Source organism: Juglans microcarpa x Juglans regia, chromosome 8S (genome assembly GCF_004785595.1).
Source record: "Juglans microcarpa x Juglans regia isolate MS1-56 chromosome 8S, Jm3101_v1.0, whole genome shotgun sequence".
Lineage (NCBI taxonomy): Eukaryota > Viridiplantae > Streptophyta > Magnoliopsida > Fagales > Juglandaceae > Juglans > Juglans microcarpa x Juglans regia.
In genome coordinates this window covers 7,130,997-7,140,580 of record NC_054609.1, presented here as the reverse complement: position 1 = coordinate 7,140,580, position 9,584 = coordinate 7,130,997, and the positions used below count along the sequence as shown (strand labels likewise).

General features: G+C 39.4%; 1 protein-coding gene across 4 annotated transcripts; it reads left to right on the top strand.

The window, feature by feature from the left end:
• Positions 1 to 509: 509 nt before the first annotated feature.
• LOC121244718 (TMV resistance protein N-like) lies at positions 510 to 7,000 on the top strand. 4 transcript variants are annotated; one of them, XM_041142909.1, is made up of 8 exons: positions 510 to 1,245; positions 2,229 to 3,339; positions 3,439 to 3,717; positions 3,827 to 4,765; positions 4,869 to 5,426; positions 5,516 to 5,535; positions 5,686 to 6,193; positions 6,316 to 7,000. In XM_041142909.1, exons 1-8 carry the CDS (start codon positions 725 to 727, stop codon positions 6,889 to 6,891), a joined length of 4,512 nt encoding a protein of 1,503 aa, XP_040998843.1. In that variant the 5' UTR covers positions 510 to 724; the 3' UTR covers positions 6,892 to 7,000. The 4 variants fall into 4 exon arrangements, with proteins under 4 accessions (XP_040998843.1, XP_040998841.1, XP_040998845.1 ...); XM_041142911.1 differs by having other exon boundaries at positions 514 to 1,245; positions 3,827 to 3,915; positions 4,549 to 4,765; positions 5,516 to 6,193; XM_041142910.1 differs by having other exon boundaries at positions 514 to 1,245; positions 3,827 to 3,915; positions 4,546 to 4,765; positions 5,516 to 6,193.
• The last annotated feature ends 2,584 nt before the right edge of the window (positions 7,001 to 9,584 follow it).

Sequence of the window (9,584 nt, the reverse complement as noted above, 5' to 3'; positions counted from 1 at the left end):
CACGGACCAAATTAAACAAATAGAAAGTAAATTCAACGTGCGTACTTATTCGCCTGATCATGGTTATGTGATCCCACATTGAGGGAGAAATCGGAGAGAACTTGCAGAACTGTCCTAGGAGACATAAAATATAGGTTTTTTGAGGTTTTTAATTATATTAAAAACAATAAGTTCAATCCATGAGAGTTGAATTAATTCTCATGTGCACCTCCACTAGTACGCGCGTACCAATACTATTGACTAATTAAAATATCATAGATATTGATAATTGGCGCAGCAATATTCATGTCATCATGAAGATGCGGGCTAAAATATTATCCATGCAGTGATCAAGATCATGAGCTGTATCCATATTCCGTGGGATCGAGATTCCAGCTCGGCATGCAGAAATCAAAATCCATATCTCCTATCGGTACAACAACTATTTGTTTGCTTCATATAATTAAATCCATGAATATATTATGTTATATATATATATATATATATATATATATAGTTATCGTGTTTGAGTACTGTCTTTTTCTACTATTATATATGATCTAATTAAAAGCATGTGAACAGTAATTGGGTTGAAATTAGAGCAGATTTTCATTGTTTCGTTTGTTAATTCACACTGGCCTGGAGATCATGATGATCATCATGAGGACTATTATATATGTGTGTGTGTGTGTGATCAGTGTTAGCATGAATTCTGGGGAAGATGCTTAATTAGCTAAGCCAAGTCATGTCCGATATGGCTGCCCCCAGCAATATACGAACATTAATCCCATCATCTTCTTCCTCTTGTTCCAAACACCAATGGAAATATGAAGTTTTCCTCAGTTTCAGAGGTGAAACCCGTGAGACATTTACCAGCCATCTATACAATGAGTTGCGTGAGAAATTGTTCCACACCTTTATGGATGATGAAAGACTGGAGATCGGAAGACCCATTAAGAAGGAACTCTTGGATGCAATAGAGATGTCAAGAATGGCGATCATCATTATTTCAAAAGAGTATGCATCATCCACGTGGTGCTTGGAAGAACTTGCAAAGATTGTTGAATGCATGAAAGAGAGAGAGTTGAAAGTTTTGCCCATTTTCTATCATGTAAATCCTAGTGATGCACGGAAACAGGAGGAGGGCACCTTTAGAGATGCCTTTGCTAAACACGAGAAAAATCTTGAGAACAAAGAAAGGGTGCAAACTTGGAGAAATGCTTTGAAAGAAGTGGCCAATCTCAAGGGACACCATTTACAGAATGGGTACGTAAGATACACTAAATTTTCTCTAGTTAGAAGCCTTTTTCTTCTTTAATTCTTTTTCTCGCTTTGGCTGTAAAATACACATAATTTATTACTGTATGACTATAGTACTTACAAGTTTTAAGGATTTAATTAAATAAAGTTGAATCACGGGTGTAAAAAACTTCTATTCTTCTCGTTTTGGTCTACGATGCTTAATTCTTCAAGTTTAATTATTCTGAGGCACATAGATTTCTTCTTCCATCTGTTTCTTTTGATCTGCTGCTTGATCTTAAATTACATCCTCAAATTAATTAGCTCTTTCATTCATCAATTAACAACACAAAAATCACTTGCACATACGCACGTACATCACTAAGGTTTCTCTTTCTTCTTGGTGTTAAGCTTGGAGACAAAGCATTTGATCAGGTTGATGTAAAAGTTGGAGCTGACTATGAACTAGTAGTAGGAGAGATTTCTTGACTAGCTTTAAAGTCATTTTCTTGATTTTAGAATTCTTCATCGAAGGTATTGACTTTTGCAATCCCACAAGGAATTTTCATTAAAAAGACCAAATTCTTACAAATAATCAGTTTATCTTCTTCAAACTAAATAATCTATCACCCTTTTTATCTACAACCAAGAAGATGAAATTTTTTGCTACTCGATCAAACATGTAGTGTAAAACTGGAGTTTACACCACATCTGAACCAAAGATGGACCCATAACAATATAGTGAACAGCACTAGTAAATGGAACATCAATATACCCCTTTCAACTAATTGATTAAAAACCATGTTTTACCTTTTCTTGAGAAATTATTCATTTTCAATTAGATGTGCCAAATTTTAAACCAAATCTTGGTCAACTATGCTACTATATTAAATTTCTCTTGTTTAATGTGAACATGCAAATAATCAACCCTTACGTATCTCTTTGTGATTTGTATTGGTCTTGATCAGTTGAATCATCAATAAAATAAACTTTATTTGTTTATTTTACAGCGATGAGTCGAAGTTTATCAAAAGCATTGTTAAAAAGATATCTATAGAATTGAGCAACACCCACCTAGGTGGTGATGAGAACAACCAGCTTGTTGGGATAGACTCTCGTGTTAAGGAAATATATTCGCATTATTTAGATATTGGATCGAATGATGTTCGCTTCATAGGGATATGCGGGATGAGTGGAATGGGCAAGACAACTCTTGCACGAGTTGTTTTTCAAAAGTTCAATCATCTATTCCGAGCTACAAGCTTTCTCGAAAATGTTAGTTCGGTTTCTAAAAGAGATGGCCTAGTTGCTTTACAAGAAAATCTCCTTTCTGATATGAAGTTGAAGGATGACCAAGAAAAATGGGATGTGTTGAAGGGAATTGATGTGATAAGGAATAGATTACGTTACACAAAAGTTCTTATTGTTCTTGATGATGTGGATGAAAGAGAACAATTAGAAAAATTAGCTGGGAACTGCAATTGGTTTGGACCAGGGAGTAGAATCATTGTGACCACTAAAGATAGACATTTGTTAATCAGACATAGAGTGGAAAGAATATACCCGACTAAAGGACTACTAAAAAATGAGGCTTTTCAGCTTTTTAGTCAAAAAGCCTTTCGTAACCCTGATCAATGTCAAGATCAAGAGTTTTTGGCTCTATGCAATGACTATGTGAGTTATGCCGATGGTCATCCTTTAACTCTTGAAGTTTTGGGTTCCTCGCTGTTGGAAAAAGGAAAAGATATATGGAAAAGTTCGCTGGATAGATTACAAGTACTTCCTCGTAAAGATATTGTAGAGAAACTCAAAATAGGTTTTGACGTATTGGAGGAGACAGAGAAAAAAATGTTCTTAGATATTGCCTGTTTCTTCAACGGGGAAGACAAAGATCGAGTAGTAGATTTATTGGAAGGTACTTTTGATTGCTTTCCAGACGTTGATATAGACACTCTTGTGGACAAATCTCTTATCACTATTTTGGGGAGAAAGTTGTGGATGCATAGTTTACTACAAAGACTAGGTTGGGAAATTGTTCGATGTGAATACCCTAAACAACCTGGAGAACGCAGCAGATTATGGCGTCGCGATGAGATCCTTGAAGTTCTACGGGAAAGTTCTGTAAGTGTAATAGTATAATAGTCACACAGACACACACACAATGCTTGTGACTATTTCATACACGTTCCATTCATTTATTTTGTTATTCTTTATTACCAGGGAACATATAAAGTCCAGGGCATAATGTCAAGTTCCTCCTCTCCACACCAAAAAGAAGTCTTGAATTCTGAAGCCTTTTCAAATATGAAAAAACTTAGATTAATTAAAATATGTGATGTGAATCTTCCATGGGGCCTCAATTCTCTCTCTAACGGGTTACGACTAATCGATTGGCACGAATGTCCTTTGGAGTCCATGCCAAAGAGTTTCCAACCAAGCAATCTTGTTGAGCTCATTATGCATCGTAGCAGCTTTTCACAATTACCAATGGCTTTTCTAGTGAGATCTTTTTCCTACATTAATAGTTTTTTTTTTCATTTTTTTTTTAAATTTGGAGTAATTTCTTGAAGACTTTAATTTTCGCAATTTCTATATTGTTTCATCACAGAATTTAAACAAGTTGAAAGTCATGGACTTCAGTGGCTCTGAAAACTTGTTGATGACTCCTGACTTCTCTGGATGCCCAAGTCTCCAAAGGTTAATTTTTGAAGGTTGCACAAGTTTGAACAAAGTTCACCCTACTATTGCAGCTCTGAATCAACTTATTCTATTAAATCTCAAAGATTGTAAATGTCTAAGTAGCCTTCCACATGAGATCAACTTGGAATCATTGAATCTTTTGATCTTATCGGGTTGTTCAACATGCGAAAAGTTTCCAGAGATTGGGCAAAATATGGAGCATTTGTCAGAGCTTTATTTGGATGGGACTGCCATTGAGGAACTCCCATTATCAATTCAACATCTAACAGGCTTGACATTACTAAATCTTGCAGGGTGCAAAAAGCTTTTGATTTTTCCAATTGCCATTTGTTGTTTACCTGCTCTTAAAACTCTCATTCTCTCTGGATGTAAAGGTCAACCTCCTTCTCCTGTTTTACTTTCAATTGCTGCACCCTTGTTATCGTTGCCTAGCTTGTTTTCAGGGTTGACCCCTTTAGTAGCTCTTGATCTAAGTGACTGCAATCTTTTGGATGGAGCACTCCCCGACGATCTTAGTGGCTTATCCTCATTGGAGTCTCTGAATTTGAGTGGAAACAATTTTACGCACGTGCCAGATAGCATTTCCCAACTGCCAAAGCTTAAATTTCTTTATTTGGATAATTGTAGCAGGCTTCAGTTATTGCCAAATCTTCCCTCAAGTGCACAATTTGTAATGGCTCGAGAATGCACTTCACTCCAAAATTATTCCAATCAAGTTGTAGTTTCAAGTTCAAGTGGAGGAGAATTCACTGTTATTAACTGCCTTAGCTTGGCTGCTCGTGAAGAAGACATTCTAATCAGTGAGGTTTCTTTGCTAGATATACACTTTCAGCCACTATGGATGGAGGTCTCTCTCTCTCTCTCTCTCTCTCTCTCTCTCTCATATATATTCACTAGCAAACTGAAACATTTCTTTCCTTCTAATTTTTCCGTTCGATAATATTGTGCAGGAGCAAATTCATCAAAGTGAAGAATATCATGGCATTCCTCACAGTAGCATTCCAAAGTGGTTTAACAATAAACATGGGTCATCCATATCGATCCCGTTACCATACAATCTCTCTAAAGATAGTAGTTGGAGAGGAATTGTGTTGCATACAGTCCTAAGTACTAGAGTTCATGGAGTCAAAACTTTGGCTGATGCCTCGAATAATGTTCACGAGTTGATGAAATGCAGCTTGGACATGGATGGAGATCTTGGAACTTGTTCCATAGTCCTCCCTAAATACCAATGCAGCCACCATGGTTCATTTGAACTCTGCCTATATATATCGCATGCGAGGCTTGGGAACTGCCTTGACCTACGCAACTGCATCACTGCTTGGTTTACATCGAACAGACCCAGTATTGTGATAAGAGGTTGTGGTGCTCGTATCCTCTATGAACAAGATATGATGGAGTTCGTACAAATTTTAAGCCAGAAAAATTTGGGATGGATTCCACCAATAATTGTACAATTCGCAGGCAGATTTGGCCCTCATTATCAATTCTACGCAACTGGCCCACTGGTAAGGATCAGAATTCCTGCCCTCACAATTGGCTAGTGCTCTCTCTCTCTCTCTCTCTCTCTTATTTGACACAATTTCCATTTTTACAGGACTTTAATCCCTCCACTAGGTATAGTTTTTGTTTCCCTCTGAGTAAAGTTCAAGACTGGTTTACTCATCAAAGTTGTGGGCACTCGGTGGCAGTTGACATACCCCAAACATTGTATAGTGATGATAATTGGGTGGGACTTGTTCTATATGCTTCTTTTTCAATCTGCAGGGATCCAGAAACCCTCCCCGACAATTGTCATTTTCGGATGGGTACATTAGATGGCCGGGATGATGAATTCCTTTCTGTCAACACCAGTAGACATGAAATCAAGCGGTTTATTACTCGAGGTGGCTTCTGTTGGATAGCCTACATACCAGGTAATCAATTGATGTGTATGTTAAATATCAGGGGAGGTGGAAAAAGCTATTTGCCAATGTCGACCCAGTACAGCCACATTGCAGCTTCATTTGCGAGTGAAAGTCCAATCATTACAATCAAGAAATGTGGACTTCGTCTTTTGTACAATCATGATCAAGTGCAATTTGAGGAAGAACTAAAACACTGCAATGACTTGTTTTTTGAGTACAGAGATTCCACAAGTCCTTTTATGGCCGATTTGGAGAAAACAAATGAAACAACAGTAACTGATGCCTCTCCCTTGGAAATTGAAATATCGATAAGGCCGATTCTTCATCATGTGAAAACTAACGGAACTAGGGGTGAAAGTAACCTTAAGGTAAGAAATTTTTTTACGAGTCTTTGTTTTGCTTCAATATATCAACAACGCCTCTCCCTTGGTATATGTAGTAATTATCTCATTTTGAGTAAAGTTCACCATAATTTCTATCTTTTACCCAGGCGGATTGTGTAAATGATTGGTGTTATGCTCCAAGTAAAATTCTGGAGTGGTTCACCCATCGGAGTGCCGACTCCCTTGTGACAATCCCTTTACCTCCAAAAGATCGTACTTCTTGGATTAGACTTGCTTTTTGTGCTTCTCTTTCAGTGCCAGCGCGTTCGAGTAACGTTGTTGACGATCTGGATTCCCGACTTCCTTCCAACCTCATTTGTCATCTGGAAACCGATACTGACAGTGTGGAATGTTTCCATACCTACTGCCTCACCGAAGATGATCTCAAGATGTTGTTAAAGCTAGGTGGATTCATCTGGTTGTCTTATATACCACGTGGGTTGTTTCCCGATTTTCTGGATGAATGCATTTGGATTGATGCTTCTATCTCAACCGATTGCCCAGGCAGCTTGATGGTGCAGAAGTGTGGGTTTCGTCTTTTGTACAATGAAGACGAGTTACATGATCAGTTTGAGGAAACACGAAAACATTGTTGGGCTGCATACCATAACGGGGATGTTCTCCAGAAATTATATGATGACCCAAATAACTCTGAGGAAGACGCTGATCCGTTGCAGCCTTAAAGACTGTTGGAAGTTAATTTTTAATTCTTGTATGAAGATTTTTGGATAAAAGAACTTCTAGTATTCTAAGACATGACTTTTGATACTTAAGGTTGATTTAAATCTAGAATTCTATTTCTCTTAAAAAAGGGCTGAAGTGGCATAGGAAAATTTTTGCTCTGCTAGGGTTTCTTGTGTGGTTGCATGTATGGTTGTCGTCGGAGGCCCTTGGACGTCGGCAGGGGGTCTCAGACGTTTGCCGAAATGCTTTCGAAATCCTCTCAGGCTATTCCTGAGGTGAGTGTTCCGTTTCGACAATCGAAAATTGTCGATGGTGAAGTTTTTGTTCAATTTTCCAAGGAAGAATTGGAACGCTCGGCGGTTCCGTTAAATTTGCTCTTGTACTGAAGTTTTTACGTCAAAGACCATCGTTGGATAGGATTCGGACGTTCATACATGGGCGTTGGGGGTTGATGAATCAACTAGTCGTATCTGCTATGAGGAAGCCTAGGCATGTCTTTGTGCGGCTCTCAAATGAGGAGGACTTTATTAAAGCTTTGTCTAGGGAGAGTTGTGATGTTGATGGTGTTGGTTATAGGCCATTCCAGTGGACGGTTGATTTCAACGAGGGTTCGAAACCAGCCTTGGTTTCAGTATGGATTACGTTACCTGGTCTGCCGCTGAACTTTTATCATGAGGCCTTTTTGAAGAACATTTCGGCGTCGATTGGTGTGTTTTTGCATAGTGATAATGCTACTCGTTGCACTACGAGAATAGACAGGGCCAGACTCTGTGTTCTAATGAATATCTCTCAGGCTTCAATAACATCCTTTTGCGTAGGCACTCCAAAGAGCCCCACGAGTTTTCTACAAGAGGTAATATACGAGACTCTGCCAACTTTTTGTTCTAAATGCAAGGTGCAAGGGCATAATCTATCAAAATGTAAGGCATCTTAGAAAGTAGTGAAGGAAGGGAAGAAAAAGGAATTTGATAAACCAACTCAGGCTTGGATTCCAAAAACTACGATTGTTCCAGAAAATTCAGAGAAGGCTCCTAATGGTCATGAATGAGATGGCTCTGAGGGGCAACCATTGCCTGCGAATATAGAGGGAGAGAGGGAACAAGTGACTGTGTTACCTTCAATGCCAGCGGGGGAGATGGGTCTAGTTCAGGTGGAGACTATAGACGTGAATGATGGGTAAGGGAGCACTTGAATACGTCATCTGCGGATGGGTGTCTATTGACAGGGGAATCGAGTGGGTTGGTTGTGAACGTGGATGTTGTGTGTTTAACGCCAGTGTTGGAGGAGACAGGAGTGGATCTGGTGTTGAGTGGTGGAGAACAGGGGCAGGTGGGGATTTATGAGATATCGTCAAATGAAGAGGATGAATTGGTGGAGGATTGTTTACAGGTGGTTGTGTTTGAGGAAGGTGTGGAATTGGTGGAGTCAAGGTCTGATGGTGAAGTGGGGTTGCCTCATTTAGGGAAGGAGCAGGATGGATTATCGGATTTTGAAGTTGTGACTAAGGGTGTGTCCAGAGGAAGAGTTTTGAGAAGTTCATCCAAGGCTCCAAGCAGACCCTCGAGGTTGGACTTATGATTAGTAAACTTTTGTATTAGAATGTTCAGGGACTAGGTACCTCGAAAAAAAGACTTCGATCATTACTAAAGATGTATAAACCAAAAATTTGAGTGGTAGTAGAACCTTTTCGCGAGGAGGAATAGATTGTTTGTTGGAAGAATATGTTGCGGTTTCATGAATGTTACTCAAATGCGGATCAGTCAGGCAAGGTGTGGGTGTTTTGGAATGAGGAATATCAAGTTGATATACTGGGGGCTTCTAGTCAGCAGATTACCATGTTAATAAATTCATCAATGGTGGTTCCGGTAGTCTATGCAAAATGCTTATATTTGGATCGTCAAGCTCTGTGGACTGTGCTTCTTCCGTTTAGCTCATTGCCATTTCCATGTGTTGTAATTGGTGACTTTAATGTTATACGGAATAATGGTGAGAGACGCGGAGGGGGGGTCATCCGCGGTTATCGGGTGCTATGGAGGATTTCTGTACGTTCATTGAGGAGGGGGGGTCTGATTGAGGTACCTTCAAGTGGAAATAATTTTTCCTGGTGTAATGGTCAGGGGGGAGGGCAAGAAGCTGGGCTAGGCTTGATCGTGCTCTTTGCTGTGTCAGATGCTTGGAGTTATTCCCGTCTTTGTCGTTGAAATATTTGCCCCGTAGAATGTCGAATCATGCGCCTATGTTATTGGGCATGTCGGTTCTGAGTGAAAGATATGGTCCTTCTTCATTTAAATTTCAGCAGATGTGGACTTTTCATGATGATTTTTGGCGATGCGTTACTAGTTCCTGGCAGGAGAGTGCAGGTGGCATGGGTCTATGGCATCTTGCTTGTAAGTTTAAACTTCTAAAGGGGGTACTTAGGAGCTGGAATAAGGAGGTATTTGGGTGGACTGGTGAACGTATAAAACATCTGGAGACTAAGGTGGAAGAAGGTGAGGCCCAGTTGCAAGAAGGATTCTAGATAGTAGTCCGGGACCAAATGGGTTTGGATCAGGTTTTTATCAACATTGCTGGGAGTTGGTGCAGTCGAACGTGAGGGAGGCGATTTGTGATTTTTTTTTTTGTGGTTCTCCGCTGCCCAGGTTCTATACTTCTTCATTTATTGTTTTAGTGCCAAAAGTTTCTAATCCCTCAT